Here is a 13,721-nt window from a genome sequence, read left to right as displayed (position 1 = left end):
CTCGTTGTTTTAAGCAGGTGTAAAGTGGATATTCCAGGAGAGATGCAGCTGGACCAACCACTTAGTTTCAAACAAAACAGAATTTATTGACAAAATTACTGAATGAAACAAACAAAAGAGAACAGAATCACTTAACCTGTCTGAAAACCCAGCAGATCTTCCCAACTTAATGATGCTGTTTCAAATACTTGCAACAATCTCCATAAACCCCCTGGGCACAAAAAGTTAAATCAAACATCGTCTTGAAGGAGAGATGTGAGAGGGAGAGTACCAACATAGATCTTCTTTCGGTCCAGCAGCCTACTGTGCTAAAACCAGAGAAAAGCTGAGCTGGGAGAACTGGCCGCTCCCCTTTCATTGTACAAGTGTGTTTTTTTTTACCTTGAAAGCCTTCCAACTGAAGGTAGTATCTGTTAGCTATAATCAAATTAGCCCTTAAACCCTTCACAGACTCCGAAAAGTCTAAGTTGTCTTTTATGACCTCCCTGAAAGAAACCAAAGGGCAATGTAACCTTGTTTAAAGAGCAGCATCATCACAACCAGTACTGCCCTCAAATCTGATCGATCATCAGTAAAGTCACAGAAGAAGTATTTAGATTAGATTACTAACAGTGTGGCAACAGGCCTCTGAAGAGCAACCACCCAGACCCATTCTCCTACATTTACTACTTCACCTACCACTACAGGCAATTTAGCATGACCAATTCACCCTTACCTGCACATTTTTTGGACTGTGGGAGGAAACCAGAGAACTCTGAGGAAACCCATGCAGACAGGGGGCGAATGTGCAAACTCCCCACAGACAGTCGCCTGAGGCGGGAATTGAACCCGGGTCTCTGATGCTGTGAAGCAGCAGTGCTAACCACTGAGCCACCATGCCACCCAAGTAATCACTAATGCAGTGGCAATTGTAGAGAAATAAACTACTTCCAGACATTCTGAGGAAGGGTCACTCTGATTTCCATCAACAGATGCTGCCAGACCTGTTGAGCTTTTCAAGCAACATCTGTTTCTGACGTTCAGTTTGTGTTCTGCGAGGGCCATTTGGCTCTTTACCTCATTACAGCCTTGATTCAAATGCAGACAAAAGATGAATTCCAGTGTAGAGGGGCAAGTCACTACCCTGTCAGCAAGACTGCATTTGACTGAATGTGGCATCAAGGACCCTAGCAGAGCTAGAGTCAGTAGGAATCTAGGGAAAATTGTTCACGAGTTGGAATCATATCGAGGACAAAGGACAATGATTGTGGCTATTGGAGGTAATTCATTTTAGTAGAAGGACTGCAGGAGTTGCTCAGGGTGTGTTTTTTTTAATTCATTCAGAGGATGTGGACATTGCTGCCCAGGCCAGCATTTACTGCCCAGCCCTAGGCAATAAAAAGTCAACCACTGGGTCAACAGTAACAGGTAAAACAGATAAGGACAGCGGAATTCCTTCACTACAGTGAATCAGATGGGTTTTTCCAACAATCAGCAACAGTTTCATGATCATTATTAGACTGTTAATTCCAGATTTTTCTTGAATTCAGTTTCCACTGACTGCCATGGTGGGATTTGAACTTGGGTTCTCAGAAGCATTGCCTTGGTCTCTGGATTGTCTTACAATAGTTAGAACACTTGAATTGTTCATTACCAGTGAAGTACTTTTTGGACATTTAAGGTCTTGGAAAGGGTTCTAGGGTGTAAGTCTTTAATTTTCAATCAAGGTGTGTCCATGAAATGCAATGCCTAACAAATAACCCTCACTGCCAGTTACTAATGAGATTGCTAAGCAATTACATGTTTGAAATGATTTGCTCACGACTGCTGGTTTACCCAAGAGGGACAACAGTTTATAAATTTAAGCTGTTGAGTATGGTTTCTGCATTGCGTACAACACATTACTCTGCATTCACTATCTTCAATTCTTTGACACCGTTAATGCTTTAATTATTTCTTCTATCTTCAGAGGGAATGAAGATAAGACCCATAAAATCGGAGTCTAATGGCACAGTCAAACCCAACAAAATGGTGAGTGAGTTTTCATTGTTGCTACCCAGTGCAAAAAACTTTTGCTTTATCAGGTTGACCTTTGCTATTGGTGTTCTCCCTACAGCCACTTTGAGACAACTTCAGACTTTAACACTGCTTGCTTGTAACTCAAGGGGGGAAAAAAAAACATGGTTAGTCCATTTTAACTACATGAAATCTTGGGACCACTATTCTGAGAATTGGTGACAACAGCATCATGTTGAATCTGTGCATGTGTCCACCAGTCTCTCTGAGCTTAATGTTTCCAATTGAGTGCAAAAGGAATCAATCTGCACAGTTTCTGTGGGTGAATGCAAAACAGTGAGTGTGCTCCTGATATTCCACCACCTGGGGGCAAGATTTCCCCTGTTCACTATGCATTAGCGAGGTAAACGTGGGGTTAAAATAAAATGTTCTTTATTTTCTTATTTTGAAATAAATTAAAATGCTAATTCAAACACAGACATTCTTAGGATTTCTTAGAAAATAAGATTCAGCCAAAATCTTCCTGTGCTGCCTGTAATGCTTTTAATATGCAGAACTGGAGCATGCCTCATCTGCCCTCTCCATCATCAAACACTTGAGTCTATTTGTGACCATATACCATTATTGATCCAGCTTTTCCACTTTGATAATTCAAACCTGTATTGGTGTAAATAGGCTCAGTGGTTACACATGTACAGCCATTCCTGAACTTTAAGAAGGCACTGTTACTTTTGCAAGATTGAAGATGATGATTTGGTGCTTATTAGGCTGGCCAGCTTACAGATAGCTGAAGCCAGGGAGCTGTGAAAAAGCATAGGGGAGCAAACAGTCTGTTCAGTTGGACCTACTTGTTGCTCTGGGTACCTTCATATCCTGGATCTTGGTGTTACTCCCTGCAACCTGCCACACTACAGAGACTAGCATCCGTACAGAAATGTCAATCAGATGGAAAATAGCTACCAGTTCGATTTCCATGTTAAAACACAACATTGGATTATCAAATAAAATAAAACCAAGAACTACTGATGCTGGAAATCTGAAAGAAAAACAGGTTGCTGGAGAAACTGAGCAGGTCTGGCAACACCGTTCAGTAAGGCATTCGACAGAGTTCTGCATGGTAGACTGGTTAGCAAAGTTACATCAGTGGAATCTAGGGAGAGCTAGCCATTTGGAGACAAAATTGGCTTGAAGGTAGGAGATGGTATTGTGGAGTGTTGCTTTTCAAACTGGAGGCCTGTCCCCAGTGATGTGCCTCAAGGATCGATGCTGGGTTCACTGCTTTTTGTCATTTCTATAAATGATTTGGATGTGAACATAGGATGTATACTTAGTAAGTTTGCAGATGACCGCAAAATTGGTGGTGTAGTGGACAGTGAAGAAGGGTATCTCAGAGTACAATGGGACATTGATCAAATGGGCCAAGGAGTGGCAGACGGAGTTTAATTTATATAAATGAGAGGTGTTGCATTTTGGAAAAGCAAATCAAGGTAGGACTTTTATACGAAATGGTCAAGTCATTGGGCATTCTGCTGAACTGAAAGGCCTTGGGATGCAGGTTCATAGTTCCTAGAGGTGGCGTTGCAGGTGAACAGGCCAGTGAAGAAAGTGTTTGTCTTTATTGGTTAGTACATTGGGGATAGGAGTTGGATGTCATGTTGCAGCTGTACAGGACATTGGTTCGGCCATTTTAGGAGCAGAGTTCAATTCTGGTCTCCCTGCTGTAGGAAAGATGTTGTTAAACTTAAAAGGATACGGAAGCGATTTACAGACATGTTGCTGGGAGAGTGGAGTGTTTGAGCTATAGAGAGTGGCTGAACATGCTGGGACTATTCCCTGGAGAGGTGGATGCTGAAGGGTGACCTCTGTAGAGGTTTATAAAATGATGAGGCACATAGAAAGAATAAATAGGCAAGGTCTTTTCCCTCTCATTAAAAACCTATACCCTCTACCTTTGGACTCCGCTATCCTGGGAAAGAGATTTAAAAGCGACCTGAGGGGCAAAGTTTTCACACACACGGTGGTGCGTGTATGGAACGAACTGGCAGAGGCAGTGGTGGAGGCTGATTCAATTACAGCATTTAAAAGGCATCTGGATGGTCATATGAATAGGAAGGGTTTAGAGGGATATGAGTTAAATGCTGGGCTAGATTAATTTCGGATATCTGGTTGGAATGGACGAGTTGGGCCAAAGAGTTCTCTCTACGTTCTACAACTCTGTCTGAAGAGAGAGCAGAGTTGAAGTTTTGGATTCAGTGAAGTGTTCTGAAGCCTCCAACTATATCTGTTTTTGGAGTATCAGATGATGCCCTGGATTGGAGGGGAATTTCTTGGGTTTTTCTCTCTATTGCCAGACTTGGGAAGATGCGTGATTTTGACCATGGTGTAGAGAATGTATACATAAACAATCTTAGCTGTGTCGAACGTGCTGGCTGAGCTGAAAGAGCTTTTTGTTGTTGCTGCCAAACCGATGTAATTGGTGAGCCAATGGGAAGTAAAGATCACTGACCCCTGTGCTGTAACATGAATGTTTGGAATTTTGCAGGATGAAGACCTCAAGTGGGTCGAAGAGAATATCCCAGCCTCACTGACTGATGTGTAAGTCTCTCGAAGCTGATATCCCCACTCCTCCCCAACTGTCCCACCTTTGGTGTTTTGCGATTTCAGAGGGTTACCCATGTTTCTGCAGTTATTCTTTTGAGTCCAATATGACTCTTCAGAACAGCTTAGTTTCTTCAGCCTGTTCTGGAAACATATTTGAGTCCCACCATAGCAGAATTCAGTTCAGTAAAATCTGGAATTAAAAGCTAGCTGTTCGAAAGCTAATGCCAACTCTCTAACCTCTGATAATTGTCGTAGGAATCAATCTGGTTTTACTGATGTCCTTTTCGGGAAGGAAATCTGCCATCCTCACTTGGTCTGAACTGCGTGTGACTCCAGAGCCACAGCAATATGGTAGACTCCTAACTCTGTGAGATAGTCTGACCAGTTCAAGGGTGGGTATCAAATACCAATCCCTGCAATCTTTGGAAGAATAAAGAGGAAACATAAATCAAGGCTGACCCACAAAAGTCGCACAGAGGGAGCATTGTGGGGTGTCCAGTCTGAACGATGAGATGTTAAACCCGGACCCTGTTTGCCACTGTGGGCGTTCTCCTCGATATTTATCTCTCAACCCAACTCATTGCTAATTGTTGGAGCTAAGGTTGTGTGTAGTGTTCCCAGTATTACACTACTGATTACGCTCGGAAAAAGACTTAATTAATTAGCTAGGAATCTGAGGTCATAAAAGGCGTTATATAAATGTGTTGCTTTTACTCGGCCCTACGGTGGCCAGCTATAAGGAGGTCTGAGTCCAAAGAATGGTTTTATTGCTGTTGCTTCATATGAATTTTAAATTTACAGACTCTCCTGCCTGGTTTGGTGGTAATGTACTCATTTTAAACTGACCCTACAGATTGAGCAGTCACTATTACAGCACCGTGTGCACACTGGTTCCAACCAGTGTAGAACGAAGCTGTATAGACATGAAGGCCTCTGGTTTTAATGCTAATTTATGTACAGTTGTCTGATCTCAATGTTGTTGAGATGTCAACATAGATCTCTGTATCCTTGGATATGGAGAAGAAAAATTAACCAAGAGTTCTAGTCCAGGTTGCTGTACAGTACAGAAGATGCATGTATATGAACAGGATTGGGCTCAACTGTGATGCCAACCACAGTCAAATAGCCTGCATTGTTCTGTCCAAACTGGCCATTTAGTGCTTTATGTCGTGATGCTCCACTGTGCCCATGCCTTTACAACACCATCTGAAATGCTGGATGTTATTCAGGTTGAAACTTCCTTGGGTGACTGACACTATACATTTCGAGCAAATTTCCATGAAGACAAAGGAAAGAGTTCTCCACTTTAACAAGGGATTGATTAGTCTGTTATTTCTCTACAACTAGATTGTGGAACAGGTGGCTTGTGGGCCAGAATGTAGCACATAGAGACTGTCTCTCTAGCCCCAGAGACTTGGTCGAGAGTGTGCTGCTGGAAAAGCACAGCAAGCCAGGCAGCATCCGAGAAGCAAGAGAATCAACGATCAGGAAGGGCTTATGCCTGAAGCATCGATTCTCCTGCTCCTCGGACGCTGCCTGACCTGCTGTGCTTTCCCAGCAGCACACTCTCGACTGATCTCCAGCATCTGCAGTCCTCACTTTCTCCCAGAGAGTTGGTCCATGATATGCAGAAGAATGGACAAGAAAGTAGATTTGAATACTGCTGGAGAGTTGCTTCTCCAATCACGGGCTGCTGGCTCCCTGCATTTGCCAATGACATGCTCCTTTAGCAGTCAGCGGGGAGCCTATGATAGCAAACTGTTTTGGGCAGTGAGAAGGAGCAGGACTGACAGCACCAGTGTCTGGGCCAGCTTGGGCAAGGTGGACTGACAATGCATCCCAGTGTCCAGTGCAGTGAAAGAATCAAGCTGTACAGACCCTGAGGTGGAGAACAGGGGAGTGAACGAGTTGAGGCAGGACAGTGTAAGTTTGGGACGGCTGGCTTAGTGAGAGTGTGGGAGGAGTGAGGGACTGCAGGATGGGGAGAGCTTGGGACATGTGGTGGAGAGAGAGGGGGGATGCGGGGCATGTGCAGTGGACGGGGTGCACGGGGCGTGTGCGGTGGAGAGGGAGGGTGCACGGGGCGTGTGCGGTGGAGAGGGAGGGTGCACGGGGCGTGTGCGGTGGAGAGGGAGGGTGCACGGGGCGTGTGCGGTGGAGAGGGAGGGTGCACGGGGCGTGTGCGGTGGAGAGGGAGGGTGCACGGGGCGTGTGCGGTGGAGAGGGAGGGTGCACGGGGCGTGTGCGGTGGAGAGAGGGAGGGGGACACGGGGCGTGTGCGGTGGAGAGAGGGAGGGGGACACGGGGCGTGTGCGGTGGAGAGAGGGAGGGGGACACGGGGCGTGTGCGGTGGAGAGGGGGAGGGGGGGACACGGGCGTGTGCGGTGGAGAGGGAGGGGGACACGGGCGTGTGCGGTGGAGAGGGAGGGGGACACGGGCATGTGCGGTGGAGAGAGGGAGGGTGCACGGGGCGTGTGCGGTGGAGAGAGGGAGGGGGACACGGGGCGTGTGCGGTGGAGAGAGGGAGGGGGACACGGGGCGTGTGCGGTGGAGAGGGGGAGGGGGGGGACACGGGCGTGTGCGGTGGAGAGAGGGAGGGGGACACGGGGCGTGTGCGGTGGAGAGAGGGAGGGGGACACGGGGCGTGAGCGGTGGAGAGGGGGAGGGGGACGCGGGGCGTGTGCGGTGGAGAGAGGGAGGGGGACGCGGGGCGTGTGCGGTGGAGAGAGGGAGGGGGACGCGGGGCGTGTGCGGTGGAGAGAGGGAGGGGGACGCGGGGCGTGTGCGGTGGAGAGGGGGAGGGGGACACGGGGCGTGTGCGGTGGGGAGGGGGACGCGGGGCGTGTGCGGTGGAGAGAGGGAGGGGGACGCGGGGCGTGTGCGGTGGAGAGAGGGAGGGGGGGACACGGGGCGTGTGCGGTGGAGAGAGGGAGGGGGACGCGGGGCGTGTGCGGTGGAGAGGGGGAGGGGGGGACACGGGGCGTGTGCGGTGGAGAGGGGGAGGGGGGGACACGGGGCGTGTGCGGTGGAGAGGGGGAGGGGGGGACACGGGCGTGTGCGGTGGAGAGAGGGAGGGGGACGCGGGGCGTGTGCGGTGGAGAGGGGGAGGGGGGGACACGGGCGTGTGCGGTGGAGAGGGGGAGGGGGGGACACGGGGCGTGTGCGGTGGAGAGGGGGAGGGGGACACGGGGCGTGTGCGGTGGAGAGGGGGAGGGGGGGACACGGGCGTGTGCGGTGGAGAGAGGGAGGGGGACGCGGGGCGTGTGCGGTGGAGAGAGGGAGGGGGACGTGGGGCGTGTGCGGTGGAGAGAGGGAGGGGGACGCGGGGCGTGTGCGGTGGAGAGAGGGAGGGGGACGCGGGGCGTGTGCGGTGGAGAGGGGGAGGGGGACGCGGGGCGTGTGCGGTGGAGAGGGGGAGGGGGACACGGGGCGTGTGCGGTGGGGAGGGGGACGCGGGGCGTGTGCGGTGGAGAGAGGGAGGGGGACGCGGGGCGTGTGCGGTGGAGAGAGGGAGGGGGGGACACGGGGCGTGTGCGGTGGAGAGAGGGAGGGGGACGCGGGGCGTGTGCGGTGGAGAGAGGGAGGGGGACGCGGGGCGTGTGCGGTGGAGAGGGGGAGGGGGGGACACGGGGCGTGTGCGGTGGAGAGGGGGAGGGGGGGACACGGGGCGTGTGCGGTGGAGAGGGGGAGGGGGGGACACGGGCGTGTGCGGTGGAGAGGGGGAGGGGGACACGGGGCGTGTGCGGTGGAGAGAGGGAGGGGGACGCGGGGCGTGTGCGGTGGAGAGGGGGAGGGGGGGACACGGGGCGTGTGCGGTGGAGAGGGGGAGGGGGGGACACGGGGCGTGTGCGGTGGAGAGGGGGAGGGGGGGACACGGGCGTGTGCGGTGGAGAGAGGGAGGGGGACGCGGGGCGTGTGCGGTGGAGAGGGGGAGGGGGGGACACGGGCGTGTGCGGTGGAGAGGGGGAGGGGGGGACACGGGCGTGTGCGGTGGAGAGGGGGAGGGGGACACGGGGCGTGTGCGGTGGAGAGGGGGAGGGGGACACGGGGCGTGTGCGGTGGAGAGGGGGAGGGGGGGACACGGGCGTGTGCGGTGGAGAGAGGGAGGGGGACACGGGGCGTGTGCGGTGGAGAGGGGGAGGGGGACACGGGGCGTGTGCGGTGGAGAGAGGGAGGGGGACACGGGGCGTGTGCGGTGGAGAGGGGGAGGGGGACACGGGGCGTGTGCGGTGGAGAGAGGGAGGGGGACACGGGGCGTGTGCGGTGGAGAGAGGGAGGGGGACACGGGGCGTGTGCGGTGGAGAGAGGGAGGGGGACACGGGGCGTGTGCGGTGGAGAGGGGGGGGGTTGGTGCCTGTGTGGTTGGGTATGTTCCTTCGACCTCAGCAGGTTGTACTCAGTTTATGTCCTATTTTGCCACCTATTGATGATTGCTGAACAGAGACTCATCAAATTTTTTTTCTTAACTTTGCTTCTTTATTTTCTCCCTCTTGTTTTCCAGTGCATTGCCAAGCTTGCTGGATTCAGATGAGGTAAAATATTGCTTCTGTTGCCTGCTTTACTTTTAATCATAACCGAAACAGAAATGGCTGGAAATGCTCAGCATCTGTGAGAGAAATGAGAGTTAACGTTTCAGGTGAAGTGACCCTTCCTCAGAACAGAGTTGGCCTGGAACAGTTACCTTTAACTGTTCCATATTGAACTTTGCTAATGCTTCAGCACTAAATGAAGTGCCAGGAGATCCTGTTGCTAACAACTGAATGTGATTGAGCCCAACAGATACCAGCCTCTTGGCCTACATTCTAATCAGGGTAGAGTTGGTTGGTCTTAGCTGAGGTATGGGTAGGAGTGATATCACTAGAATTCCACAGCAATGGATAACCAGCCATGAACTACTGTCATTCCTGGGCAAAACTACAGCACTCAAGCCTCTCTACAGTGGAAACCGAGTGCAGCTTAGTGGTTGCTGTCCATATCTCCTCTTTCACCTGAAGTAGCAAGGTGTGGCCAGGAGTTTGGGATAATCCCTTATGTGGGGTGGGAGGGAAAAAAATGTTTCAACATGTCGAAAACACAAGGAGGTAGAGTTTAAGTTTTCCACAACAGGCAGTCTGGCTGCCAATTACACCCATTTCGGTAGGTGTTTCTTTCCCCCTTTGTGTTTGATGAATGTCGCTTGTTTTGCCAAATGCAAAAAACCGTTGCAAACAATGCAGTTGAGCAGGTTGTTTCTGTTCAATTTTGATTTGAGAAAACAAAGTCATTGATCATAGTTGAATTCGTAATTTAGTGTGGTCTGATTGATGCACCCAGAACTATTATATCAGTGCCTCAGTCATGTATCTGTCAATAATTAAATTTTAAATGAGTGAAAATGGTGTAAAGATATACAGAAATGTTTATTTCAAGTACAGATTTTTATCAAATTAATATTTCGGAGCTTTTAAAATATTCTTTAGTTATAATTGCTCAAAAGAGTAAAGCTTAATGTTTAGCTACTCCTTGGAAGCCTGTATGCAACTACATTTGGCAGAAAATCCCAACGGTGATTCTTTTGATTTCCAGGTGTGCTCCATTTTGAGGTTGTGCTCACAGCGCAGAAAGTTTAGAAATGTGATTTGCGCTTAAAATTCCATTATCCATTGAGCAGTTTGTGCTGATTTTGACTAAATCAAGGTAGACTCAGCAGTGGCTAACTAAACATTTGCAATTTTAATTCTAGTGATTCATTCAATTTTCTTTTGTCCTGTTTCAGGAAATAATGACGACCAAGTTTGAAATCTCCAAAATGGAATAACTGCTAATTGTTACAGGCAAAGCTTTGCTTTTGAAATCCAAATCATCTTCTGCGACAGATTTAACTTTTGGCTATTTTTATTTAAAAGAAAATGAAAGAACATCTGAAATGTTCTTTGTGGCTTTTTGAAAAGGCATGAAAACATCATTTTTCATTTTGGAACCATTCGGCTAATCCATTTTATGAAACCTTTTTTTTTAAGCACTGCTTTTACTTTCACTCCATTCCTCTGAAACTCGGTTTAAATTCGATGAAATACCACCAGCAGAATTCTTTGGAGTCAAGGTGTTCTGTGCATGGGAGTGTGATGGACCGAGCTGGGCAAAGTAATTGTGCCAGTGAAACCAGCCTGGGCATTGGAAAATATGTACCACCTGTATATGAAGGTGGTTGGGCTGAATTCTTAGATATGGTACGTCCATGCCTGTCTATACACAAATAGCTTTTTGTTCATTAACTTAAGACCAATATTAAAAAGGAACAAAGCCAATAATTTCAGCAATATTTAAGAGTGCCAGAAAGGGTAGGTGCACAATACCCTCTATTCTTGTCGATCTTGGAAGTGCTTGCCACTCACTGTTGGGATCTGTAACCGAAAACCTATTTGCAAACGGTTTGCAAAGTGTGCATTTTTGCCCAAAGTAGCCGAGCCCATGATTACTTAACGGTTCAACTTGTGTGGCCTTCAAAAGGACACTTCTGCACCTTAACGGCATAATGTACTTGTTCTAACATGCTGCTGTCCTTCAAAAAAAATAAGCCCACCTGAGTCACGTCAGGTGAGTTCTAGGTTGACCGATACATGTTTAACTCATTAATAATATGTCAGAGAAACCGTTATTGTGAACTCTGAAATGTATACTGGCGTTTTATCCTCAGGATGCTCCTAGTCTCTAACAAGCTATGCATTACTCACGTGTTAATGATGACTCCCCATCTTGGGCGTTTTTCCTGATGAAAGTTCATGGCTGACAGCAGTGACTGTGTGACTCTTGCCAACAAACATTACAGTGTAGTATCTCTACAGGTGATTTATTTTAGACCCTGTTCTTGGGGGCTTTCTCTGAATGTTACAGGAGCAGACCACATAGCTCATACTAGACACTCCTCTCCTCCCCACTGATGGCTGTTGGGAAACATCTGATCGAGTAGGTTAGGAACTTTCTCCCAACTGCCCTGGAAATCTGGACACAACTGCTCGATTTGTGCTTTGATATTTTTTTCCTCATTCTCTCCAATGCTGTTGCGGCAGCACATCAGCATGAGATGTTTCTGGATGGTCACCAGTCTCTGGTCACTTCTGTCAAGTGTATGAATGTGTGCCCTGGCTTTAACAGCAATGTTCCTGGTGAAATAGCCAGTGAACACTACCTAAGCTGGTTTTGAGGTGAAATACCTCGGTCGAAGCCGACATTTCATATTAAATTTACTTTTCCAAATATTTCAAGTGGGTGTCGTCTTTGTTTTCCTCCCTGTTGCTCTAAACTGAGGGTTATTTCATTGAACTTCTCAACAGCAGCCGAACTTTCATCTGTAATTTTACTGTGGAAAGATTCATTGTGCAGTTTTCCTTCAGTTGTTCTAGGATCATTTTTTTGCATGAGTTTAAATAGGCCATGTTTTTCCCAGTACAAGTTAGGGTGAGGATAGATTCAGGCCTCTGATGCCTTATTTGTGCATTGTTTTCCTCAAAACTTGAGTTCCAAAGCCTGTCCCTTGTAGGGAATTGCATTATGCGTTGACTTTTTTCACGATTTTATTAACACGTAGTTTGAGTTGTAGTTTATCCTTAGTCAGCAACAAGAAAAGCGGCTGTGGTTGATGCATCTGTTACTGGCTGGCAGCAATACGTTGTAAACTGGTCATAGAGAGGCTGCAAGTACAGCCACTGTGTAATCTGAAACCTAAACTAAAGGTGGGAATTCCAAAGTGTGACTGTCCAGTACAAGCCGAGACTGATTCCAGATTGCTCAGAGTGCAGTTACACCCACAAAGATGTGCATGTGAACTGCTTACTGACTTCACATCAGATAAACACAGCATTGGTATTGAAAGGTATTGTCAGCAGATTTGTACTGTTTCTGTGAAGAATCAATAAATCATTTCATAAAATTGTGTCTTTAATGAAGCAACTATTGTGGCTATATTTGGTGTTGCTATTTGAGGTAAATGAAGCACTGCCTACTTTGGGCCTGTTATGCCTGTTCTGTGCAGCTGTCGCTAAAATGCATCAATTTTCATCTGTCTCCTGATCTGATGTGTATAACAGCATTATGCTGTTGAGGGCAGAAATTCATTATTATACAATTACATGGTTGTAAAACGATATGCTTAAAAGGTACACTTCCAGCCAGGTTTCCATAGATTCAGGGCAGGAGTTCCTGAATAGTGCAGTTCAGATTTCACAGTCCCCTTCCTGTAAGCACTTGCCAGCAATATCTGCTTAATGGTGATCTCACTGGACTAATAATCTGGAGGCCTGGGCTGGTCATCCAGAGGTTCAGACTAAGGATCTGTTTTCATGCTGTACATCTCTATGACTATGGGTTTGTATCCCACTGCAGCAACTGCTGGAATGTACATTTGAATAATAAATTTGTAATGGAAAGCTCGTCTCAGCGATAGTGACCATGAAACCATCAGCAATTGATGTAAAAACCCATCAGATCGATACTATCCTTGGGGAAGGTTCAGATCTTTAGTAAAGGGGATCTCTGAGATGGCCTAGGTTAGAAATGAGTAATAAATGATGGCTGTACCGTCAATACCTCCATCCCCTGAAAGAATGATAAAAAGGCAAAGATTTTAGATTCCTGTGGACTGTGGGAGATACTTGCTCAGGTGTCCATGTTGGAACAATGTTGTTTCCAGATCCTGGGAGAGGTCTAACCTCAGTCTGGGAGTCTTACCAAGAGAACAGATGATTCAAACTGTACAATGAAACAAAACAGCGGATGATGGCCATCTGAAACACTGATGTGCTCGAGAAACTTGGCCGGTCTGACAGCATCTGTGGAGAGAGAAACAGAATGAACGTTTCAAATCCTGTGACCTTTCATCAGAACATTCACAGGACTTGAAATGTTAACTTTCTCTCTCTCTCTCTCTCTCTCTCTCTCCACAGATGGAGCCAGACCTGAGTTTCTCCAGCACTTTGTTTTTTTTGTGTTAAATGAGCTGTCTTTGACATTGTGAGACAGAGGACAGCAAGCTTCCAAATTTGGGAGGGTCAGGGGGCAGATCTGGTGACCTGGATGTTAGACTTCAAGTGCAGTCCCAAGCCCCTGAACTTGCATTTCGATCAGTGTGATGGTACAGTATTATGTTT

General features: G+C 48.0%; 1 protein-coding gene across 1 annotated transcript in view; it reads left to right on the top strand.

Moving 5' to 3' along the window:
• LOC140454442 (transmembrane protein 87A) overlaps positions 1-12,521 on the top strand; it is a 73,199-nt gene extending 60,678 nt beyond the window's left edge. Inside the window, exons 18-21 of the mRNA XM_072549177.1 lie at positions 1,949-2,010; positions 4,538-4,590; positions 9,098-9,128; positions 10,352-12,521. Coding sequence (XP_072405278.1) covers positions 1,949-2,010; positions 4,538-4,590; positions 9,098-9,128; positions 10,352-10,393 — 188 coding nt within the window. The 3' untranslated portion in view covers positions 10,394-12,521. The remainder of the gene's footprint in view (positions 1-1,948; positions 2,011-4,537; positions 4,591-9,097; positions 9,129-10,351) is intronic.
• The last annotated feature ends 1,200 nt before the right edge of the window (positions 12,522-13,721 follow it).

The sequence above is a fragment of the Chiloscyllium punctatum genome, chromosome 29, assembly GCF_047496795.1.
Source record: "Chiloscyllium punctatum isolate Juve2018m chromosome 29, sChiPun1.3, whole genome shotgun sequence".
Classification (NCBI taxonomy): domain Eukaryota; kingdom Metazoa; phylum Chordata; class Chondrichthyes; order Orectolobiformes; family Hemiscylliidae; genus Chiloscyllium; species Chiloscyllium punctatum.
Note: the sequence above shows the minus strand (reverse complement) of the source record. Positions and strands in the feature narration are given on the sequence as shown.